We start from the raw sequence: 24,768 nt of genomic DNA, 5'->3' as shown, positions 1-24,768 counted from the left end.
GTTGATGATGGATACCTCGAATGCACGGTAGGTAGGGTGAAGACGTGCATGAAGCATGTGCCTCCACGCAACCTTGTCGCGGTAGTTGATGTTCCAGGCCTCGCATTTCCTGAGGGAGCAGTCGATGATCTTGAGTTCGCACTCCTCCTTGATCTCTTCGGCGGTCCTTCCATGGAGCGGCACGGGGTCGAGCAATGCGTAAGTGACCTTAGCGTAAGGCAGCATCAGGAAGAGCAAGAAGTCAAATAGGAAGCTCGAGTTAGCCTTGCGCAGGTGGACCGGATACGGCATGTCATAGCTGATGGCCACGGGGACAATTTCGACTTGGTCCGGGTGTGCAGCTGCAAACTCGAAGGTCGGTAGAGCAAACTTGACAAAGTTGTTTTGCGCCACGGTGACTGCTTGGGGGAAAACCACGAGGTTCTTGGCCAAGCCGGGATTCTGCACCCACGCTTCGAGCATCTTGACAAGTGACTGTCCACGCTTCTTGACGACCGAGTAGGGATGGGTGAGGAAGCCGGTGATTCCCTTGGCGACGGCTTCACCAATGATCAACGACGAGTTGGTGAGAGTCGGAAGGCATCCATCGAGGAAAATGTAGGGATGCTCGGCACAGTAGATGCGTCGAACATCGGCTTGAGCTACCTCATCCCACTTGGAAACCGTGAAAGTCTCGGCGGGGAGGGGCTTGCCTTGATGATCGGTCACATTGAATTGAACCAACGGGAAGATCTGCTTGGGGTGTACGCCCTTTGGTCCCTTTACCAAAAGGATGTAGAAGGAGCGGAAGAAAATGTAGATCAATTGGGTAATGCAAAGCACGACTCCGAACGGAATGTACAGAATCCAGAGGAATGACCACCATGAGAGCATCTTTGGATTAAGACGTCGCGTAGGCCATGAAGCCTCGCAGGCGGCAGTATCGAGGTCGGTATCGACGGCCATCTTGAAGTGCTGAGAACGACCGGTCAAGTCAAGGACGGAAAGCTGTTGAGGTGGTGGAGGAAACGAAAGATCGAGGTGGTGTAAGAGGGATAGATAGAAAGCGCGAAGGATGTTATGGGAGAATATGTCCAACCCTTGCCGGAGAGAAGAGACAAGGCACAGACGAGGGAGGGTAAGGAACAGATAGATGGTCGCGTTGACGGCCTCTTAGAAGAGCAATAGGGTGTTTTGTGTACTCGATCGCAGATCACTGGCGAAAATTTGCGACAAGACATGAAGCATAAGGCAGTTAGTGAGGCGGTTGCAAAGAATCACTAATCTACAACTCCCTGTTCCGCCGATAGGCGTGTTGAAGTGTTCCTCTGAGCGAAACAGCCCAAAACCAGAACGGGTAGGGACGTTTGATCGATGTCGGATCAGATCCAACAGAAGCTTTCTCTGACGGCAATGAAGTGAGAGGGAGTCCGAATCCCACAGACAAAACTCGAACTCCAGTGCACGACACGGGCCACACACCGGGCATCACGGTGCAGGAAGGCTTTGAAGATTGCACAAGCACACAGAAGGGAAAGGCGCCCACGGGAACAATGGCGACAGTGCCGACAAGCAGTGATGACTGATTCACAAGCTGGTTGCACATGGTGGATGAAAAAATACTCATGTCTCAGCAAAGATCCTCAACCATCCGGAGGGGAGAAACGCCAATTTTGGATTGCACCTTGGGTCTTTCGAACACTCGTTTTCTTGAATCCGGGTCTTGTTGGGTTAAGTTCATGCTCAATAGCGGACACCGAAAAAAATGCGAATGTCCAGAACACCCGATTTCTGCACGGAGGTTTGACCTGCTTTTTCACCACACCTCCAACATTCACAGATTACCCGAGCGCGTATCGTAGATAGCACCATCTTTAACTCATTTCCAGAACACAGCTAGTGCATGCTCCAGGGCGATTTGCTAATTGGAGACAGACAGATGAACGCATAATTTCATCAGAGATCGTGCACTTACGGACGAAAGTGTTTCGCCAATCATCGATTCTACACAGCGCAGAAGGTTTGCTGTGTTCAATGTCTGTTCCCTGTTTATCCCCCGAACATCTTTGGGGTGTTTTTGATACGGCCTGTCGCAGGCACTGAGAATCAGTTTATTGAGCTTTGCTCCCGTTTGTGGTACTCCTCCTTCTTTGGTTTATTTGAAGCTCTCAGGTAACAGTCGATCCTCAACCACATTGGCGAGCAAATTCGGCGGCTGTCCAACCTTTCCATCTTGCCAATACGTCTTCCACTCTGGCTCTCATCAAGCATTCGTTGTTCAACAAGTCGCATCTTCTTTGACTACCACATCAAACGAGTGCCATGGACAAGATGTTGCGTGCAAGCGTCAGCTCGAGCTACTTGGTAACGCTAGCTTTGCTGGCTTTGGTTGCAACACCTATTCAAGCTCAAGACACGGCATCGACGACCACGTCTGCTGCTATGTCAACTGCGTCCACCTCTGCTACACCGTCAAGCTCTACTGCCTCCTCAGCTTCGGCAATTGTGGCTCCCTACATGGCTTCCTGCCCCACCGAACTCGAGCTGCAAATCACAAGCTGTCTTGACATCGTGGCCCGTGATGGAGCAGTGCTGCCGTGCAACGCAGATGATTGGTGGTGCAACTGCAACAACTGGCAAGGTATCATTTCATGCTACCAGCCATGCCCTAACCTCCAGGACCAGCTCGATATCAACTGGAATCAGCAAAATTGCCAGGGGCAGCACGGCTTTGCCAACCAGTTCGGAGGCAACTCGTCGGGCACATATGTTGGGTCCAAGCTTTCCACCACGGGCTCGAACGGCGCAACGAGAAGCATCTACAGCGATATGCCAGTGGTAACATTGGATGCGACAGCAAGCGCATGGGCATGGTCATCGACAGCGTCCGTTTCGAGCCAGCAACGCTCGTCGTCTTCGGCCTCGCGGCACTTTGCGATCCCAGCAGGAATCCTTGCGTCCTCGCTCGTACTCGTCGCAGCTTCCGACTTCCTCATTCTCTAGAGCCGGTTGCACTCGACTAATCATACCCGGATGCCAATAGAGGCTTTGTTCTCTTTCATACACGTCCGTTTCTGCATCGCGTCTCCTGTTTTCCTTTTGGGATTGTTTGTAAAGGTCCGAAGAATCACGAATCCACTTTTTCTTTTCTTTTTGTTTGTTTGTTTGTTTCTTTTCTGACCTTGAAGACACACTCGTGACGGTGTCTTGGTTGCGATTTTTGTTCCTGATTCTCTTGGTAACACCACTCTGCAGGTTGCGGGTTAAGGTTCGCGGTTTATCTCCGTTTTCACGATGGCACGTGGTAATAACACGTAATCGTGAATATCAGTCGTGAGTGTTAGACTAACGCCTAACATCAAGTCAAAGTTCTTGGAAAAAGGCACGCGTGACACTCACTACTCACGACTTGAAGCCTAACCGCTGTATCAACAGGAGGTCTAGACAACCAATCGGACTTGGGGTTGTGACCTTCAACTGTGACGGGAACACGGACGTGGATTCACGAGTCACGATTCACGATTCACGGATTCCTGATTCGTGATCAACGAACGGTGATTAATGTTAGGTTCCAAATGCTGTTGTCAACAGGGCGCCTGACACTGAGCTTGTTTTGTGATGTGTGGACGTCATCGTTATCATGTGTAGAGATATGAAAGATGCAATAATCCGGCTAGCACCTGCTGCCCGGGATCTGGGGCCTGAATCCATACTCGTCAGAATCCTAAGGTAGTAGATCTACGGAAACGATGAATGCACTTCTTCATCGATGTAAGCTAAGGTGCACCATCGATACTCAGCGCCCTTCTTAGGGAGAAGGTCCGACTCACATGGCAGGATCGCCTCACACGGCACACTCTCTGCTCGGGATCGTGCATGAAAGACCGTCAAACCACCTTTCCCGGAGCGGGATCCACGATGATGACGACGAAACGGCCTACCATACCCAATCGATAACACTAAGGCTGCAAGTCACAAGGCGAAATCTGAGCAGCCCCCTATCCTCAGACTGCAAGGCGAACAGCTTAGCTAAGCAAAGCTCAGGGGTTGCAGCTTCTGTCAAGGAAAGCTTTCAAGCCTTTCGAGGCAAGCAGGGATCGGGTACTGCGACATGCCGTTCCATGTCTCAACGGCGGCAAATTTTTAATCTAACTTAACTTAGCTTCCTGATAATCACCGCAAAAGCGGGTCCAACAATCGTGAATGGATGGGTCAGGGAAGCGCAAGCGGGTCCAACAATGGATGGGTCAGGGAAGCGCAACTTGGATGCCAACACTCCCGGTCAAAATGTTTTCCTGGGCCCAACGGAGTCCGTGCGGCCATGTCTTGAACATGTCCGTGAAACCAGTATGTGTGACATGGCAGAGACGCATAAGCGATAGGAAAAATAACTTGAGGTTCAGGACGTTTGATAAGAGAAAGACAGGGGACTCTGCAGTATGCGAGTAAGCCGTGCACATCTTGGTGTGAAATGGTGTGATTTTCCCATGGGATCGCTAACAAGAAATCTGTCTTAAACGAGGATCCAAGGCTAAAGCCCAGAGAAAGATTGCAGGGAAAGAAATCGTACAAGGCGAAGCTCTTAGACGGCGAATGAGCCAGAAACATCAGCACCGTCGATCATTCACGATTGGCAGTGCACCTTTGTTCTTCCAAAGAACCTGCTCGAGATGCTCTGAGCCCATCACGTTTGTTCGCGAACCCGCCTCGCATCTGAGGTCAAGTCTCAAATCACTTAGCGTCTCACGAATGCAGTCCTCGGCTATTCAGGATCGAACGCAATTGCGAATGTTCTCCGGTTTTTCTGAGTGTGCTGAATGGTGTCATCTCGGAAGAGAAGCCGTTCTTTTGAGCGTGACACACACAGGCGGCAAGTGGCGAAAGGGTTCGACATCAGCTCCTGTCCTCGCGTGGCGGTGACGAGGCTCAGTAGGCAACGTGAAACTTTGGCAGTTCGAAGCCGTCGATCTCATAGCCAAGTCTGAGTGGTAGAGGGCATGTTTGAGGTGAAAAAAGTGGTCCGGGGCACGGTCTAAGCTGACGAACAGGCAAAAAAGTCACCACGAAACTGGACAGCTGGGCGCGAAAAGAACGAATACCAGGCTCTCCAGCCTGCTGGCGTACTCACAATCCACGCCTTCATGCGTCTACTGCGCACTGGCGGGCAGCCGCACGCATCGTTATTTCTTTTTTTTAGATCTTTGCGGAGGCAGAGCCGCAAAGCTCTGTGCACGCGGAAATGTGTAACAAATCTAGGTCAGGTTTCAGAACATTCATGGTTCATATCCGCTCATTTATAATATTAATACTAAGACCAGCTGGCAAGTTCGCCCGGGTTGGCTTTCAACGGCCGACGATGGACTTTCGCGCCTTTTCGTGCAGATTTCGAAGCAAACAAATTTGCCCAGAAACTTTCTTTTGAATCGTTCGGAATTTGCTTATAGCACCAGCCTGCCGTGCAATCTCTATTCCGCAGACGATGCGTGAATCTCTTGCCCTGGATGGTGCTGGCTCTTTTTGCCAAGACCCTCAAGTCACTTAAGTTCGTTAGACCACCTGATCTGGCGCCACTTGATAATGTCTCTTCCACCGCACATCAAGGAAGCTACCCGTGTACGGTCAGTCACGGGGAACACAAGGTCTTAGTACTCTGGTGCAGAAGCCTGGATCGGCAGATTGCCTTTGGTGTGTCGTAGAGGCAGAATGGAATCCAAAAAGTTCTGCTCTTATCATGGAAGTCATCTGTCCCACGCCTCACCAATATCCTTTTCAAGTCAATCTGCTTCAAGTGTATCATTTCGAACTCAGGCACCCAAGCACGCTCTGGAGAGTTAAGAGACGGATCTTGACGCAGACAGAGCCAATCTCGGTACAATCGGCCCCACACCGTTTATTTATAAGACCGCCAGAGACCTATGAACTGTACGTGTATTTGGAACCTGTCTCCTTTTTTGTGTTTGAATTTTTTTTTAGAGTCGAAGTAGGAATGCTACCGCCACGTGGTTTCCCGTCTTTGCGTAAGCGAGCTCTCTGCTCTTGGGCTAACTCCTCGAAAGATTCAACGACTGGTCCCGTTTGGCAAGGTTTGTCTGGCTTGTTTTCCAAAGACCACTCGACCACGGCGTCGTAGGAAAGATTCTCACAATGTACATCGTTCGCACGTGGTGCCCGGTAATTGCAGGTGACAAGGCCAAGCGAGAACCCGATCTGCAGTCTGCATTGGGACGGGCCGCCCGCGGTCGACTACCCATCGAACGCACGCCACCGTTTTTATCGATGTGCAATAACTTATCGGGTCAACTTGACTAGTTTTAGATAGATTTTCTTAAGATGAGTTGTATGAAACAGAAATGATGGTATGATGACGAGGGAGGGCTTCGTATCGTTCACGGACCCGGGTTCAGCTGATTGTATGGTAAGCATCTCGTTTGATCGGAGGAGTGAAGAGAGACCAGGTTTCGCTGGCCGAAACAAGATTGGGATTGAGAGTCATGATGGTAGCAACGAATTAACATCCACAACTACCGCTTACTTGTTGCTCTGAGTGGGATCCACCTTGCTCATCATGCTCGCCGATACGGCCAACAAGAGCACACCATCGACAGGGCTGAGAATCGGTTTGTGCACATGTCAGTCATCTCTAACGATCAAAATTAATCGGATATCAAGGTGACCGGATTTTGGGGCGGGACCGTTCGGGAGAGCATTAAGGATCATGCTTCATCGATACACAACTGAGGGCGACCAAGAACAATTTACGCTGCCCAATTACAGACGGATAGAATTGTTTGTCAAACACATACGCCAATCTGAGATGGCGGCAATGCTGTACAAGGGTCAACCAGCCCCGATGCAGTCAAGGCGGCGCGAATAAGGCGTTCTCATATTGTTTTTTTGTATCAGAGACTCTACTGTGCAGCAGCGGAGCTGGTGTGCGGAGCTGAGCGTCTTCTCTGGCGCCTCGCACCCCACCGTGATGGTTGGCTATTTTCGTTCCCGCGTGTCCAACTTCTGCAGCCAATCATGAATCGTGATTTCCATCTCCGCGGCCGACAGGAGGGGCGTTTTCGCGAGGCGGCACCCTTTCTCCTATGTGACGCACGCCCAAAATTAAGCATACGGTTTTGGGATCGACGAGATTTTCCGAACGAGAAAAAAAGAGATCGGGCTAAGGAAATCAATCTGGATCGGGTTGCGTCATCGACAGTCAAATTAAGGATCAGCCAACATCTGTACATCTCGTTCGCGATGACCGCCAATCTCCTTGACACTCATCGTTGCATCAAGCGCAAGAGGCGAGTTACCTCTTCGCTTTGATCCGGCGAGAGAAACTTTGAGCTAACTCACTGGCGGCTAGGAATCGATTTAGACTCAGGGCCTTACCACAGCCCTGCTGGACAAGATCAAGGTCCATTATGCATGATCCCGCGAAGCGCAACGATCTTGAACCAGGAACATCGCGCAACGTGTCTCGAGTATTTCTGGAACTGCCATGATCTAGAGTATCAGAGCGGGGACAAGCAGATAGCCGCCCACGCTCATCGATATGAATCTGCGCATTCCGTCATGGAGAAGCAATGGCAATCGTGATCGAGCAATCCATCGTCTCTGATGCAACAAAGGAGCATGTGAGTCTGAAACTTGTTTGTGGCTCTGTGTTTGGTCTCATTGTCCCGAGCGGGCTGGGCTTGTTCTGACCATCAAGCATCTGACATTCGCCCGAAGAGTCGGAAGATTTTGTCGGGCCGGTAGCCCACCATGTCTCATGAATTAGTCCGGATTTTCCACATCCAGAGTTTTAAAGCCCATGTTCTGATTTTCACATCATCATTTTTTCTTTACATCGAGAACTGGATGGAGATTGTTATCCAGAAGGTGCGGTTGCAGCGGGAAGAATAATTGGGTCTGCTTTCGATACACAATCACGAATCTCAACTGCAGCAGCATATACACCAAACATGTCGACGCAGCCTTCAGGAAAAGCAGCCATAGTGATCGCTGTATCGGCAGAAGTGGGAAATTTTGTGCTGTCTCGAAATCCCGAGCCACTGCGAAATCATGATGCTCCGAGACAAGCATCGATATGCAAGAAAGGCGCAGCCATGTGAATGATTCGCGGCTTGAGGAACGGTTCATGACGATAGCAAGGATTCGTCGACTTCTGAGAAGTTGCGTGTGTGGCTTCGATCTGCCTCCACTAGGCAAAGAGTTGAAACCATTCATGATTACTTTTGAAGCACTTCCTCGGAATTACAAGCTTGTTGCATCTCCCTTCCACCATTGCCTCTTGTCACCATCACACACGCGATTACTTCAAGCTGCCTTCAACCACGCATTCTAGTTGCTGTCTCTCACGTTACTAGTCATCATTTCTTTGGTGGGCTGACTTTAATCTTCTACCATCAAGCCCCGGTCGATCAAGAAGGGTTTCGATACGCTCAAAGCAGCAGGATGTACTTTTCGAGATTTTTCAGCAGCGCTGCCGCCACAGCTTTGCTGCTGGCAGGCTCCAGTTGCGCTTCTGGACTGTCGAAAACTCCTTACGACAAGTACGCTCTCTTTGCTCAGCAAGCGGTATCAGGAGACGTTTCGACGGCAGTTCTGGTCAAGCCAACCTGGATGCGTTTGCAGCAGCACCTGGCTATTCCCGACACATCGGATCCGGCTCTTGCTTATTCGGCGCTGAGCTCAATCGTGCCTGGCCTCAACATTTCGGTCCTACAGGGCGACAACAGCAATTACTCGCTTTCTGGGATTGCCATCAACAACACTGCGAGTCTCAACGGAAGCGAGATCGCCCGTGCACGCGACTGTCCATCTATCGAGTTTATCACCACACGTGGTGCCAACGACTCATTTGAACAGAGCTTCTGGCTGATGGAGATGGCTCGTCAAGTCATGTCGCGTCTGCCCAACGGCACATCGAGGAGGACCGAGACCAACTACGACTCATTCACAGGCAATGATATGACGTCGCAAGTCAGCTCGGCACTCAACGGCAGCTGGTGGGTGGCCAACTACACGACACTGCTCGCTCAGAGCTGTCCCAACACTAAAATCATTATGATGGCCTACTCGCTCGGTGCCGCCGCCAACATAGTCGCTTCCACCCGTCCTCGTTTCCCCGCCAGCCGGATCAGTGCCGCTGTCTACTGGGGCTCGCCGCTCTTCTCTCCTGGCCGTCCACAGAACCGCGGTACTGCTCAGTCCGCACTTGGCCAGTTTGGACTTTTGGGCTACCGCACTCCTCGCGGCATGCAGCCCAAAGTACGAGACTACTGCAAGACCGGAGACATCATTTGTACTGGGTGGGGTAACCTCACAGTGCACTTGTCGTATGCAAATTCGTCCTACCAGGATGAGACGGTCGAATACCTGGTTCAATCTGTCCTCGAGGCCTGAGGTAGTTGCTCTGATGCGTATTCCAGATCAGCCATCCAGTTCTCATGCCCCTTCATAGCTTGCCTTTTATCGTTGTACATCTTGTTCTGCAGTCACCGTCGTAATGCCTGAAGTAAAGGCCATCTGGCAAGCATTCTCGCCTTGTGTCTGGACCAAAGAAATGAAGTGTGCAGTTTTACGTATAATAGCAGTCACGAGTTGCGGTTCGACCTTGGGAACTTTCTCACGTCTCGTGTCATCGCGCTTGTGGCTCAGTCGTGAGTTGCTGTGGAGCGAGATGCGTTCTCTCTAACACAAAAATGTTCCGTCACGCGTGCGTGGTTTGCGTGTTGACACGTGCGTGTCAGTTCAAGGTTCAGGTTCAATGTAAGGCCAATGAGCCGAAGTGACCCCCTCTACGAGCAGACGCGGGCCAAGAAGACAGGAATGAAACCTCAAGGAAACTTTGATCATCGTCCACTCTCAAGCGGTGTGGAAGCAAGGCTGGCAAGCGTAAGGAGCCAAAATGAGCTCTGGACTGGGGACAAGTGATCCGGCTTGCAACCACACTTTACATTGGCTTCAGGCCTGATCCTTTTCAGAGATCCTGCCAACAATGCCCATATTGAGACGGGCGTGTGACACTGGCGGAGGTTCTCTGGATGATTCGGGCCTCGATCAAACACAGGCTTCTGATTAATTTATGTCAAGTGCAGATCCTTGCTGTTGTTCCTGAAGAGGCTGGATTACATGGAACAAATCGGCTTGACACACGAGATCAAATCGCAAGCTACGGTCCCCGCAAGACAGCTCCTGAAATTGTCAAAGTGCTTAGCGTGATGTATCTGGATGTGGCCTCCATTCACACGCGGGATCCACGCTTGTCGACATGCATATCTTTACGCAAGGGGACACACATCTGAGTGGCATCCAGCATTGAGTCGACACTCAGACATGGCAGCAGACGCCCTCAACATTCACTCCGAAGCGACCTCCAATTCCCGCTCGTCAAGCCAGTTATTGCGATCGCCACATGTTCTGCGCTCCCTTCCCAACAGAAGGACCACCACTAAATGTGTAAGAACCTTTCCGAGTTGGGGAACTGCATCTTGTACATCCGTTTGTGTCGATGAAGAATACTGTCGACGTCGCCATGAGCAACTCACCCAAAAAAGCCTCATGGCTTAGATTCGAGGACTCCGGATGAACTAGACCCATGCCTACGCCAAGAGCCACGCAGATTCCGTTCCTATGCTTTCAATGCTCTCCGCGTGCATAAGCTGTCAACTTATACAGCTCTATTGCTCCCAATACCCTAATCTTAGCTGGTCTACACAGTCACGGAGTTTTTCAACGATTGTATCTATTAACAAGGAATCTTCGCGACCCGGTGACAAGAGAAAAGAAAGAGTGCAGGAACGAATGTGATGGAAGTGACGATCTCTATAGGCTTGGATGGATTCGAGCTCTTAAAAGTTGAAACGCATGAAAACAGGGGATAGAAGGATGGGGTAAAAGAAGTGCCCGGCAATCGTGATGGATCCGGGCCAGAAGAGATTGATACCGTAGATGCAAAACTCCTGACTGAGGAGGCGCGTACCAAAGAGGAGCATGAGTGCAAGGAAGCTCGCAATGACAAGGTAGCAATCCCAGTAACGGTCCATGATCTCCTTGATTTCGTCGAGCAGGCTTGTCTCTTGAACGTCCTTTTGCGTGGCAGCCCAGGTCATGTTGTACTCAATTGGGTGAGCTAAGATGGCAAGGAGGATGTGATAAGGCAGTCCCGAGAAGAAGACGATCATCGGCCAGAAGTAGACGAACTGCCTCTTAAGTGCGTTCAAGAAGCCCTCTTGCCTGCTTCGTAGGAAGCACAGCAACCTGGCAGTGGTGCCAGCGGCTGAGAAGATGACGAGAATCGACAGCCAGATCTTGAAAGAGTCGACAATATACTGGCGGGTCTCGTTCTCGTAAAGACCGACAACGATGAACATGCAAATGGCAAAGGGCAAGCTCATAGCCAGCGCATAGTAACTGAACATGTACGATGAGACAGTAATCTTCTGCGAGAGACTGCACTTGTCGCTAGTAATAAATTTGACGAAAAGCGGAGTGAGTGGACCCTTGGTGAGCCACAAGCGCAGAGGCTGCATGATGATCTCTGAACAGCCGAAAGCATACTTTTGCCAACGGTTGAGCTCATCGGAAGGCGTCAGCGAGACGCCTTCGAGGTAGCCCAGGTTGGAGTAGGTTGCCCAACGGACGACATAACCCTGCAACTGAAGACGGAGCGACATGTCGAAATCTTCCGAGACTGAACTTTCGGACCAGGTGATCAGCTGATCTGTCTTGGGGTCGCGTTCGGAGACTTGGAGGAGAGCAGCTGTTCGGATGTAGGCATTGTGTCCGACGAAAGGTGCCGTGGCACCACATGCGACGAGCCAAGAGATAGACCAGTTGACAATGTCGGTGAAGAAGCCCATCATGTTCTCGAAAAAGTGGTCGGCGACGTACATGACACCGGAACAATGCTGAAGAATAGCAACTTCAGGGCTCGACTCCATCTCGCTGGCAGCGTCCAAAAAGGCATCAACAGGGATACGGGTATCACAATCAATGAGGAAGATGTAATCACCCAGGCGTACCTCGCCCTCGGCTTGGGCAATGCCATTGCGAGCCTGCAACGCCATTTCGAGAGCCTCATCGTAGTTCTGAGCTCGTCCACCGTCAAGCAGCTGCTGAACGTCATAGCTGAAGTCGATAACAAAGTTCATGTTGGAGGCCTTCTTGAAGCGACCAGGTCGCACAAAGCCGTTATGGCCGTGTCCAGGTCGAGAGACCCAGCCGCATCCGTGAGTCTGGTAGAACTCCTTGCGAGCTTGTTGCTCCTCTTCGCTGATGAGCTGCATTCCATCCTCGCAGACGAGAATATTAGCCTTGCCACCTTGAAGTTCGTACTTCTTCATAGCTCTCTTCATGTCGAGAATCGTAGGAGCAATGACACCTTCAAGCGACTCCTTGTAGACGGGAACTTGAATCGTGATGGACGGCAACTGGACATCGATAGGAAGGGGTACCGGCTTCTCGCCCGAGTAGTAGAGCGAGTTCTTCTTCATCTGACCGTAAGGTAGCAAAATCTGTGCGATGCATCCGAGGATGTTGTCGGTAAAGAATTGCGTGAGCATCATGAGGAAGGGAATAGCAAGCAGAGCGAAGAGGTACCAGTAGTTGTTGAGAGTGACGCAGGTCACAAGGACGTTGCGCATGAAAATGCCGCTAAGAAGGAGGTTGAGACCCAGACTAAGTCCGGTAAGGAGAGGGGCGAGATTGTAGACAGGACGTTTGGCAGTCGTCAACTCATGCACGATGCCGGCTTCCATGGACTCGTCCATGCTCGTTTCGGAAAAGTCTTGAGTTTTCTCGTTCCAGCTATTCGCATGCGAAGGAGACGGCTTGTGGTTGCCAAATTTGCCGTGAGCGAGATCAGATTGCGAAGCAAACGAATGTAGCTGCGTCTGTGAAGAGGCAGCCGAGCTTGCCATGCTGTTTGATTTGGAGTGTCCGTAGATCGACTTCTTGTGCGAGCTGTAAGAAGTAAGGCTTCCCCAGTAGTTTCCTCTTCGTAGCGCTTCAAAGTATTCGAGCACCGAGTTTTGGAAGCTCAAGGCGGCATCCATGAGGTCTTTGCCATCCTCGGTCCAGACCACCATGATAGCTTCCGCCTGAATGAAAGCGGCGCCTTGACCTTTACGGCAAGACCAAAGACTGTCAAGATCCTTGACAACTTGAACACGCTGTTGAGGCGTGAGAATGAGCTCAGTCTGACCTGGTCGTAGCTTGGAAAGGGCAGAGTCAATGATGTCGGAGTTGATGATGATTGCTGCCTCGCAGCGAAGCTTTTGGATACTCGTCATCGCTACACTCTGGTAGGCGTCCACAGGGTAAGCGGCATAGATGTTATCGTGGGCACGAAGAAAGATGCCGTCGATGCCACTTCCTTCGCGTACCAGATTGATTCGGCGAGCCTTGAGATACATGGCTTCAGCAATCTGCTGGGCCAAGTGGAATTGAAGCGTGGTCTCTTTGGGTATTTCAGATCCTGGTGCATGTGTTGACGACGGGTTGTGTACGTAGTAGGCCGATAGGCCATCCGCTGGTGACCCCGACTCGCTCATTCTCTTGCCTGCTGGAAAGGTAGCTGTAGAGATAGCATGGAAGGCCTGGGTTGCATGGGTCATGAGACCGCTGCGCGAGAAGTTGGAAGCCATCTTGCTGTTCCTAGATGGGTTCCGTCAGAACAGTAGACGGAGGACGTTCGTGAGAGAAAGGTCTTGAGTATACCTCTGCGACAACTCGATGAAAGTCGACGTGGTTATGACAGACCACTGCGTGAAGGGAAGGAGCAGATGAAAGAGGGTCGATGATAGGAAATAAGGAGGATTGAAAAAGACGATGAGGGAAGGCTTGTCGAGCTATCTTGATGCAAGGATGCGGGTCGGCAAGGGAGAAACGGTTTTGAAGAGGATTTCAAAGGGAGAAGTGGAGCAGCAGTTGAAAGCAGAGATTCTTTGACGATTGGCGAGTAATGGAAAACACCAAGTACGGCTACGAACGAGCTGTTGAAGACCGCTGAATGGGGGTCGTCTTCTCTTGAATTTTCACAATCAAGGCCAAAGCTCATCAAGCATCTCTTGGTCCGCGTTCTGATAACCTGGCTATACTGAATAATCGATAGTCGCGGCTAAATCCATCAGCTTCTCATCGCAGGTGATAGCATCAGTAGCAGCTCTCTAGACCACACATAATGAACAGTTTCGCAATTCGAGGGTCCCGTACGTACGGTCTGGTGTCAGAATGTTCTCATGACAAGGTATCGCGACCCAGGAGTGATCGACGTGAGCAACGCAGATCGGACTTAAAATTGCCTTTTTAAGACCTGGATAAAGACCTGGATGAAGACCCGGATTAAAAATTCATTTCTGGTGCTGGTTTCAGACCCGAGTATGATTACAGCGGCCCGTCTGAAACATGGATGAAATATGGTTATCCACTGATCAGAGTCACAGGGCATTACTCCAGTCACGGCAAAATGCTGCTCAAGCCAAGTACAGTTCTTCCACGCACCTGGCGATCCCGCCCCTGAACTACACGCCGGACTAAACCAGGCACTTGCAATTGCCTTCGGGGCTAATGTGCCTTCGAAACATGCGTGCTTTACAAGCACGACTTTTCTTCGGAAGGCATTGTTATCGGAAGATCCTTCTGGCCGAAGAACGCTCGATAGCCGCACAACGCCCATGATTTGAGTGTGAAGGCTTTCGTCAGTGCTACATCGATGGTGAGTTTCTCTGCCCCTGTGATGACGATTGAGCCTCGAAGTCTGTCTGTGCACTTGAGTGGAAGAACCTCAATCGATGTAGAGGGTTGAGGCTAGACTCGTAGCTGAAGATTCACGTGGTGTGAGTTAATCTTTTGGATGGGTAAATTTCCTAGCCAATGCTGACGGTGAAAACCCTATTCTAAGTGTCATATGCCCTTAACACATAGGAACTTTCCTTCCTTCTCGCCGATTACTCCATTCTATCCTTCCTTCTTCCCTTCATTGCTACCGTCCCAGCCCCAAGTTGAACCTTCCTCATCTTCCGAGTTACCACAAGCACCCACTGAATCCTTCTCTTGTAAGACACAAGAAAGGTCATCTCATCATGGAGAAGCTCGGCGCGCAATCGAAAGCGGCGCAGGAGCGTCTGGAATGGCTCGACAGCAAAGAATCCAAGCGCATTCGGATCAAAAACAGGCGAGTCGTCCTGATCGGCGTCGTGATGGGCATCGCCGCCATGATCGCCGTTGTGCTGGACGGTGTGCTTCGAGTAGAGAAGCAAGACAAGCTCTGTCTCATTCTCGACGACGATTTCTCCAACGGCTTCAATAAATCGACTTGGTCACATGAGATCCAGGTTGGTGGCTACGGTACCGGATCGTTCGATTGGACCACCGACAGCGAAGCAAATACCTATGTCGAGGATGGCAAGCTTTACCTTGTCCCCACCTTGACAGTCGAGAACTTTTGGCCACCTTACTTTAACATGGACGGTCTCAAAATCGACCTTGCTGCCTCGGGCAACTGTACCGGCCTTACTGAAAAGGACTGTACCATGGGCAATAATCACAACGAGGGCCGCATGCTCAATCCTATCCAAAGCACTCGTATCACCACCAAAAAGTCGCACGCCATTCGCTACGGCAAAGTCGAAGTGCGTGCCAGAACGCCAACCGGTAACTGGCTATGGCCTGCCATCTGGATGATGCCACGCGACTCTGTCTACGGTATTTGGCCTGCCAGTGGTGAAATCGATCTGATGGAGTCTTCAGGCAACATGCCCCGTCACCGAATGGACGAGCGTGCAGTTGGCGCTGTGCAGTCTTCTTACCACTTTGGACCCGATTGGAGAACTAACGCTGGTGGCCACCACACTGGTTATCAGTTCCGATGGCGCGACTATTTCAACCAGGGTTTTCACAACTATGTACTCGAATGGAACGAGAAGCGCATGAGAGTCTACGTCGACGATCCGCGTTACACCTTATCGTACTTCGAGTTTCCAAAGGAGCCCATGTGGGACGCTGGCAAGTTCGCCGATATCCAGATCGAGCCCCCTATCCACAACCCTTGGATTCGCAGCGACACACCTAACGTTGCTCCCTTCGATCAGCATTTTTACCTCATTCTCAATGTCGCCGTCGGTGGTAAGTACTTCCAAGGTGCCGGCGACATTGTCTGGAATACTGAGTCGGCGTATCCCGCCACCACCTTCTGGAGCAACATTAAGAAGTGGTATCCATCCTGGCCCACCGACCCGAGGGAACGAGGCATGGCCATCGACCGTGTTCGAATGTGGCAGAAGTGCTAGTGCACATTTATCCGATGTACATAGTAGTTAGCAGTAGTTTTTTCTGTTGGTCTCCCTATCCTTCTTTTGTTATACAATGTCACCGTTTAGTTTGTTTCTACATCCGCATCCCCTTCCTTACCTTTGCAACGTATGCAGTGAGTTACATACCTGATGTTCACGAAATGCTGGTGTAAGTTTCCGAGAGCACTTGCAATTGAAGAAAAGGTGCCACTGACTTAGGCTTGGTTAGCGTCTTCCCCCTGGAACCTTGGCACTCACTGCAGTCACGAGTGGCATCGGCGATTCACGTGTCCTGAGTATAACCGAAACGAACGACTCGACATTGATGATTCATGATTCGCCCTCTGGCCCTCATTTCTCACGTCCATAGTAACTTCACCGTAATTTCTACTCCCCAATATTCGTGATTCTCGGTCTTTTCTTACACCCACATTCACGGATTCGCGCTTCTCAGCGATCAGGATAGACTTCATACGATTAGAATGAGCGTGAAGCAAAAACTAAAAACAGCTTTCTACTACAAGGACCCTTGACACATCAGGCAAAGCATGTACAAACGACGAGAAAGAAAGAGAAGTGAGTGGGTCATGGCGAAGGGTAGGAAGCACACTTAGCATCGCTGCCACATCTTGACCGAGTCGATGGCCATCCCACGCCTTTTAGGGTCAGTAGGCCAGGTGGGCAACCAGCGCGAGCGGGCGGCCCAGAAGTCGGCGACAGGGTTCGAGCCACCATTCTGCCAGGGTTTGTTGCGGTCGATATCGGAAAAGTAGCCGTTAGTACCACCGACAGCAACATTGAGGATGAGGTAGAAGTTCTGGTCAAACGGAGCGCTTTTCTTGCCATTCCAAGGATCCTGAATCGCAGTACCGTTCCAGAGAAGGTGCGAGAGCTTGCTGAAAGCGAAGAAGTCGCGGTTCATGTCGAGCCTCATAATTTGACGGGTTGGCTTGTCGACCCAAGTGGTCAATGTGGTGGGAGTCCAATCCATACCGAAGGTGTGGAAGTCTTCCGAAAAGTAGTCGCGGGGAACAGAAAAGTTGGAACTGGTGAGACCCCAACGATCCGTAGCAGCAGAAGGTCCCCAATGCAGAGTCGAAGTGACAGAGTTACGGAAGCGATCCTTGCGAGACTCGACGACATTTCCCTTGGACTCCATAATGTCGATCTCACCGCTTCGGGGCCACTCGCCATATACCGAGTCCTCAGGCATCATCCATATGGCGGGCCAAATCCAGTCACCAGCTGGTAGTCGAGCTCGTACCTCGATTCGGCCGCGGTTGATAGATGCTTTGGTTCGGATCCTCGCCGACTTGACGGGCAGCAAGACCTGCCCGAGCGTAGAGTTGGAGACACTTTCGCAAGCGTCTGAGGTTTGGGGAAAAGCAGTGCAGGTGCTGTTGAGGCTGTAGGTGTAGTTGCCAGTGATGGCTGCTTCGCCCACCTCGTCCGAAGTAAGCGTAGGGACCAGGTAAAGCTTGCCGTCCTCGATGAACGAGTTATCGGCCTGCGTGGTGGTCATCTGGAACTCTTTGTTTCCAAAACCATCGGCTTTGACTTCATACTCCCAGTTGTCCGTGTTGAGCGTGGTACGTCCGGTAAAGTCATCCTGAAACGCGAGACAGAGCTTCTGCTGAGGAGTATTGATCCAGCCGAAAGCGATCACGACACCTGAAAGGATGACGGAAAGTAAAGCAAAGAAGGAGAAAGCAAGGTTGTGCTTCCTGCCTTCCTTAGCCGGCTTCTCAGCTGCAGTCATGGAAGATGCCGTGGATGGGTTGCTAGTGTTTGCGGGATTCTCGCCGGTGAACTTAGGAAGGGTCTGCAGGACAGAGAAAGAAGCGTTCTTCTCGTTGAAGCTGGCGTTGCGCGACGGCGAGATGGGCAGGTGGATCACCGACGAGGCACAGCTGCTCGGCCCGGAGGTCGGTCGAGAACTTGTGCTCCTATACTGGTTACGCAGAAAGTGAGGTACTTGCGCTGATGGCGAGAAGCTGAAAGTCTTCTCCTCCATGGGAGTAATGTGTCCTGATGATGAGGCCATCCTGTGTAGTATGGAGCTTGGACGTCGTTGCGAGAGGGGTTGCTTGGAGGGAAAGGATGTGGGAACAAAAGAAGGATGAGGGGAAGGAAGAGGGAGATGTAGGTGTAAAGATGTTGAGATGATTGAAAAAGCTGACGCTAAGTAAGATCACAACTGGAGCGATGTAAGATGAGAGCAAGTGGCTTTCAAGTGAATTCTCTAGCTGGATCGCAAACGAAAACAAGGGTCAAGTCGTTGAGAAAGTGGTACCAGCCGGTGCGCTTCCCGTACCTGCTCGATGTGCTGACCTTGCTAGGATCGATAGCAACGAAATCAAGATGATGCTCCTGTTGAATCAGATCAAGCCGCACGGGCTAAAGTCTCACCACGGGCTTCGACAAGCCAAAAGGAGAAGGACTTTACTCCTCGTTCTGGTATTGTTACCAGATCATGCCTATCACGCGCGCAACATTCGTGATTCGCACTGAGCAGAGGCAGGCCAAAGACAATCCCGCGACGTTTGTCAACCAAGGTCAGGCAGGGTGCACCAGTCCTCCTAAATCATCAGACTTGAGACACAATTTCTTGTGTTGATCCGGCAGTCAACAAGAGAACCAGAACGCCATCTAAAACTTCAAACAGATGGATCCGTTCTGGGCTATGGCCAACGTGCCACCCGGACCGAATCACGAATTGGGTCAGGCCCGGCTAAGCTTGTTTGCAGGATCTTTGTGGGAAGCATCCAGAAGTAAACTTCGGACCCCGGTATCTCTGCAAGGAAGTCGTGAGTTCGCGATGCAAGGTCGTGCCGTGTCTCAGAATTGCAGAAAGTGCAGGAGGATTTTCGATAACTATCAGAATTCCATTCACGATTTTTTTCGAGCTCCGGCGGTGGCTGAAGCGCGCTGCCGCCTTGGCAGCTGATAGCGGCCTCTGAAATGATTGGCAAAGCTGAAACCTGAACCTGGGCTGAGCCAGACTGATGGGTGCATCACCCATATACAGGTCTGACAGGCAAGCCCAGATGCATTCTGATAGCCAGAACCTTCGACAGATTTCAGGATTGTCCGCCCAGCAGAGTCGGTCATCCCCTCTCAGAGAGACATGTACACAAGGGTACAAACAAGTCTGTCGCACGCCACTCTGCTGGTTGTGCTTGTCTCTTAGACCCTGTTTATACAGGTATATCCTCCTCTTTCGCCTGTCAAACCAACTTTCCTGCTCCCCTTCCCGCGCTCGTCCAAAAAAACCCGCCCTCGCCTCGGGAAGCACACTTTGCAAGTTCGGTTGCAGTTACTTGTTAGCCGTCAGCCGTCCGCATGCTTTGAGCCTTCAGCCTTCTGTGCCGTTTAAACTGTGGATCATCCAGCCTGGTAAATCTCTTTACCAAAGTTCAGATCGGCGGTTCCCATCCTTTGAAACATTGTATTCACCCATGTTGAACACGACGCTGACCCATGTCTGCTACCTAGACAACCAGTTCCAGGAAACCGATCATGATCTTGATCAGAGAAGTCCATGTATCACGTCTTCCTCTTCAGACCTTGCAGTGCCGCATAAACTTGAAAACTAGCCATCTTCGTAGAGACATGAATGCAAGGCTCCGTTCTGCTGCTTTCACGATTCGGACTTTGCAGGCTCTCGCTTCTTGGTCGCGATCATCAGCGTGTGTCTCGACCTCTTCCCACAGTGCCCTCTTTTTTCCTGCTCTTAGATCGATATCTACCCGCGTGTGCATGTGTAAGCCGGTACCTCGTAAGAGCTCGCATTACGACCTGGTCTTCCGTCTTAGTCTGTCAGAGATGTAATTCCTAGCCAGAGCTAGGCCGGTGTCATGATCCATCTTGTTGTTGCCGCCCTGGAAATCATTACGAAACCAGGATGCGGCCGGCCATAAGTCATCGTTGCCTCTATATCTCTTAATCCCTTCGATTCCTACATTCTTACAATCTAACTCCAGCATCTCCCTCTCTCTATCTCACTTCCTGAGCTCACCGCTCCTACTTCTTCTTTTCAACATCTTCATTTACTCTTCTCCTTGCCTCTTCCATCCCTGAAATTACTTCTCTCCACCAACGACCCGACTCTTCCTATTTTACGCGAGTCAAACACACTTCATAGCAGCCTTTGGCGCACACAAACGAATCCGGTTGACGATCGCAACAACAAGATGCAGCGCGTCGACTCTAGCTCGAGCGTTCCTTCGCTCTCTACGCTTCCCGCCCTTAACACCAACCCTGCAGTAGCCTCAAGTGTTGCTTCGCATGCTGGCAAGTACTATCACCAAGATCAGGAGGACGACATGGAGGTGATGGAGTCTGATGACGAGGATCGCATCAACCCCTCATCGTCAGCGTCGTCTTCGAACAACCATTACTACGGTCACCCGTCCTCTGCCAAGGCACAGCGTTCCAGCTTCAAGCGTCGATCCGACTCTTACATTTTGACCACTGCTCCATCGGCCGGTTCTCCTGGATCCTACACCTTCCACTCCACGGCTGAAGACTCGACTGAGTCAGGTGCCTCGGCTGACGCTATCCATGCCTCGCTCGTTCTCGCTCGACACATCTTTTCGGTCGCTGTTACCGAAAAGTGGTGCAGACAAGACAACTTCTCCAACGCTGTCGCCGTCCGACTCCAAGTGGGAAGCTACATCTTGTATCCTCAGGAAGGTTCATCCATGCCTGCCTTTTCTCGAGCCATGCTGGAGCTTAATTGCGATGCCGCTATCATCATCAACACTCCCCTTGTTGCAGCAGCGCTCTCCACCCTCAACCCGGGAGAGACTGAAATCCGTTTGAGCAGTTCCAAGCGAGTGCAGGTGGTTCACAGCCTGGATTACCTTGGTGGTGCCCGACGTGCCCAGATGGCTGCCTTCTCCGACACGGAGCAAGTGCTCGTCATCTGGACAGAGTCCTGCCGAGACCTTATCGAGCAGGTGCGTAGCTTCGAACGCCTGATGGTTGACTATGTATGGTCTATCACTGCCGACCCTACTGCCTCAGCTCGTCAAAGCTCGATTTCGCGCTCGCCTTCGCTTATGTCGTTCAACACCACGGTCGACAATTCTGGTATCACTCCTTCCGGCTCGGCCGAGTCAGATCTCCAGCAGCTCGTAAACTACGTTCCCGAGGTTCGCAGCGTCCAGTCTTTCGCCGGTGCTGTTCGCGGCCTTAGTATCTGCATGGCCACTGTCGTCATTGCAAATTGGATTCGCCAGATCGTTCAGGCAGTTCGCCTGGATGGCGAGCCGATCTACCTCGTCGTTCTCCTGGCCATCTTCCCCATGTTCCTCGTGATTCTTCCTCTCACCGATAATGTTGCCAGCTGTGTCGCCATGGCGATCGGACCGATCCGTCCCATGATGCGCAACTCGCGCTACTACTCAGGTGTGACTCCCGTTGCCCCGCTCGGCAAAACCATCCTCCCCCACGTCACTATTCAAGTGCCTGTCTACAAGGAATCTCTCAAGCATGTTCTGCAACCAACGCTCGACTCAGTGCGCGCTGCTATCACAGAATACGAGTTGCAGGGAGGTACGGCTTCAATTCTCATTGGCGAAGACGGCATGGCTGTTATCGATGAAGAGGAGAGGCAGACGCGTCTCGACTTTTACCGTCGTCACGACATTGCTTGGATCGCTCGTCCTCGTCACGGCGACATGTTCGAGCGTGCCGGTCGTTTCAAGAAAGCTTCCAACTTGAACTTCAGCATGCAGATTTCCAAGAGGTACGAAGAGGAGATCCTTGCCAACCCAAACCAGGATCGCGAGGCGCTTTTGCAGCGCATCCTAAAGGAGCGACATCCCCAAGCTGAGGGCGAGGGTGATGTCAGCATTGGTGAATTGATCCTGATCATTGATTCAGACACTCGTATCCCCGCCGACTCACTTCTGCCCAGTGCTTGGGAGATGACTTCCTCGCCTGAAGTTGGTATCCTGCAGCACTGTTCTGGTGTTCTGATCGTTGGCTCTGGATTTTTTGAAAAGTCGCTTGCCTACTTTATGCGCTTCGTCTACTTTTTCATCTCGTGGCAGACTGCTACGGGCGAGGTGGCTCCTTTCGTTGGACACAACGCCTTCATCCGCAAGTCGGCTCTCAGCGAGCTTGCTGAAGAGTCGCTCAGCAACAAGAACAGCGAGGGCCTCATCAAGCCTTGGTCTGAAGAAACTGTATCAGAGGATCTCGATCTTGGCCTGCGCCTCCTGCTCAAGGGGTGGGTTACGCGATGGGCTACCTACTCCAACTACGGCTTCCAAGAGGGTGTGTCTCTTACCTACGTTGATGAACTCAACCGTTGGCGCAAGTACACTTACGGTATCTTCGAGCTCTTCCTTAACCCGCTTTGGCGCTGGCCTGTTCATGGTCCTGTACCCAAGCTCATCCGCACAGTTTTCTGGTCGAGCAAGGTGCCTACGCACTACAAGGTCCACCTGCTCGCTTACGCCGCCAGCTACATCGCCATTGGAGTCTCGCTGCCGAGTGCTCTTGGTCTCTACTTTGTCCAAGGATGGCTCGGTCCTTGGTTGGCACCGTTCTTTATTTCTTCATTCCAATACTGGGTCGTTTCTCTCGTCATTTTTGGCGCTACGGGCTTCATTGGTGTCACCATCGCTCGTCACCGAAGTGGCGATGCCAACATCTTTGTTGCTCTTGGCCAACACCTTCTTTGGTACCCGATCAACCTGATCACGATCATCTCACTCTCGTTTGCTCTCATCAAGGCGTCGCTCATCTACCTAGTTTCGCTTCCTATCTCATTCGGTGTCACCGCCAAGGACGACAGCGACTTCCACTTTGCCACCGAGGCGCCGTTGGTGCTGCGTCAATTCTGGCAATCCAACACGCTCTGCATTGCCATCATAGCGGCTGTCAGCGTACTCGCCACCTCGGCGGTGCCTCTTGGCTGGCAAATCACCGAATGGCCAACGATGCTCCCCATCATGGTCATCGCGGTGTCTACGCTCCTGTCGCCTTTCATTCTCAACCCTGCCTTGATTCGATTCTCATTCTGAGTGTCGAGGGCTTATTCTACATTCTTTTGTTCATATCTCGCTCAGCCACTTTCGCTTGTCCCCGCTTTGGCAACGGTTTCTCATGGGTTTTTTTGCGTGTAGTTTCGTGTCCCATCTTGCTAATGGAGATAGATACATTCCGTCAGAAGCCTTCTGTACGATTGTGTAGGAGGGCGAATGATGGTGTAACGCACAGAGATGTTTTACTGAGAGCAACTTTCCTCACAGTGCACGAGCAGTAAATCTCGGTGATGATCGAGATGTACATTTGGCAAGTAAGAGCAAGCAATCGAAGCAGTTGTCGTCGTGGCTGTCCTAATGTTATACTTGTCCAGTAAGCCGCGCAATCACGAATTGTGAATACAAAAGGATGTTGCGCGATCACGGAGTATAAGTTGAAGATACAGTGATCGACCAAGACCCTTTCGGAATGGTCTCTGCAGGATCAAAAGAAAACTACGTGCCATCACACGGAATTTCGGCAGGATCGAAGATCAACTACGTGCCATCACCCGTGGTTTCTGAGATAGCCCTCGCCTACTCTGCAAGAGTCTACCACCGAAAGGCACACAGGCCACGCCCCGCACAGAGCGAAGACGAGACGGAAAGTGGAGATAGATGTCCCGAGTCGCAAGACGAGCAGTTCATAAAGACATAAATATGCTCATTTTGTATGTAATTAATCTTGAGTAGAAAATCCAAGCGATCTTTTCACCATTTTCTTCCCTTCAACAAACTGCCGAGAATCATCACGGGTCTTTCCCCAATTATTCTCAAGTGTATAGTCATGAGTAGCATGACTAAGCGCCAGCCTTCAATCTAACATATCCAAATATTTTCTCGTGTGGTCTTCTGGTTCCCAAGCACGAAGTGACCGTGTTCTCACGACAGACATAACTCACGACTCAAGCACACAACTCGTGAATCGTGAATCGTGAATCGTGAATGCAGCAGACCTTGTGAGACACGAGCGTGGAGGCACCCTGTGGACGAGGCAGACGAAGTCACGAGTAACGAGATACACGCAATCGTGAATCAAATCGTGAATCACGAAAAGAACATTCAGATTTTCACATTTCACATTCACGATTTCGTGATGTCATGTTTTCCTTGTTCGTCCTGGATATAAAATAATAAAATCACGATTTTCTTGCAATCATCACGCATCACACAGATCAGCCGATCCGTGATCGTGCACGGTGGATTCACGATCCGAGCAAAATGTCAGACAAGTACGAGAGGCAAGATGTTCGGATTCGGGAGATATGCTTCCGCTGCTTCTTGTATCGCCATCAGGTCTTTCACCTTTCCACACTTTACGGTGAATGTTCTTGCTCGGTGGCTCGGTCGCTCCTGCGCAAGTTTCGCTTGTCGATCATGCTAACATTGCTGTCTTTGAGTTGAGCTCTCTCGACGCTCAGAAGGAGCTGCATCCGGAGCCCCGCACTTCGCCTCATCTC

General features: G+C 51.2%; 8 protein-coding genes across 8 annotated transcripts; 5 read left to right on the top strand and 3 right to left on the bottom strand.

Annotated features, from left to right (window-relative positions):
• On the bottom strand, positions 1-945 carry UMAG_11732 (uncharacterized protein; the record flags this gene model as incomplete). The annotated part of the gene is made up of 1 exon (XM_011391809.1): positions 1-945. A coding segment is annotated over one exon (945 nt), but the record flags the coding sequence as incomplete, so codon positions are not given.
• A 1,365-nt stretch (positions 946-2,310) lies between these two features.
• UMAG_03564 (uncharacterized protein) lies at positions 2,311-2,982 on the top strand (the record flags this gene model as incomplete). Its single annotated transcript, XM_011391698.1, has 1 exon — positions 2,311-2,982. One exon carries the CDS (start codon positions 2,311-2,313, stop codon positions 2,980-2,982), a length of 672 nt encoding a protein of 223 aa, XP_011390000.1.
• Positions 2,983-8,430: 5,448 nt separating this feature from the next.
• On the top strand, positions 8,431-9,381 carry UMAG_03563 (uncharacterized protein; the record flags this gene model as incomplete). The annotated part of the gene is made up of 1 exon (XM_011391697.1): positions 8,431-9,381. One exon carries the CDS (start codon positions 8,431-8,433, stop codon positions 9,379-9,381), a length of 951 nt encoding a protein of 316 aa, XP_011389999.1.
• A 299-nt stretch (positions 9,382-9,680) lies between these two features.
• UMAG_03562 (uncharacterized protein) lies at positions 9,681-10,283 on the top strand (the record flags this gene model as incomplete). Its single annotated transcript, XM_011391696.1, has 3 exons — positions 9,681-9,694; positions 9,729-9,873; positions 10,077-10,283. The coding sequence occupies 3 exons, from the start codon at positions 9,681-9,683 to the stop codon at positions 10,281-10,283; spliced, it is 366 nt and encodes a 121-aa protein (XP_011389998.1).
• Positions 10,284-10,829: 546 nt separating this feature from the next.
• UMAG_03561 (uncharacterized protein) lies at positions 10,830-13,625 on the bottom strand (the record flags this gene model as incomplete). The annotated part of the gene is made up of 1 exon (XM_011391695.1): positions 10,830-13,625. The coding sequence occupies one exon, from the start codon at positions 13,623-13,625 to the stop codon at positions 10,830-10,832; it is 2,796 nt and encodes a 931-aa protein (XP_011389997.1).
• A 1,437-nt stretch (positions 13,626-15,062) lies between these two features.
• On the top strand, positions 15,063-16,268 carry UMAG_03560 (uncharacterized protein; the record flags this gene model as incomplete). The annotated part of the gene is made up of 1 exon (XM_011391694.1): positions 15,063-16,268. One exon carries the CDS (start codon positions 15,063-15,065, stop codon positions 16,266-16,268), a length of 1,206 nt encoding a protein of 401 aa, XP_011389996.1.
• Positions 16,269-16,881: 613 nt separating this feature from the next.
• UMAG_03559 (uncharacterized protein) lies at positions 16,882-18,315 on the bottom strand (the record flags this gene model as incomplete). The annotated part of the gene is made up of 1 exon (XM_011391693.1): positions 16,882-18,315. One exon carries the CDS (start codon positions 18,313-18,315, stop codon positions 16,882-16,884), a length of 1,434 nt encoding a protein of 477 aa, XP_011389995.1.
• Positions 18,316-20,464: 2,149 nt separating this feature from the next.
• On the top strand, positions 20,465-23,308 carry UMAG_03558 (uncharacterized protein; the record flags this gene model as incomplete). The annotated part of the gene is made up of 1 exon (XM_011391692.1): positions 20,465-23,308. The coding sequence occupies one exon, from the start codon at positions 20,465-20,467 to the stop codon at positions 23,306-23,308; it is 2,844 nt and encodes a 947-aa protein (XP_011389994.1).
• Positions 23,309-24,768: the final 1,460 nt, after the last annotated feature.

The sequence above is a fragment of the Mycosarcoma maydis genome, chromosome 9 (genome assembly GCF_000328475.2).
Source record: "Mycosarcoma maydis chromosome 9, whole genome shotgun sequence".
Classification (NCBI taxonomy): Eukaryota; Fungi; Basidiomycota; class Ustilaginomycetes; order Ustilaginales; genus Mycosarcoma; species Mycosarcoma maydis.
This window is presented reverse-complemented; position numbering and strand designations above follow the sequence as displayed.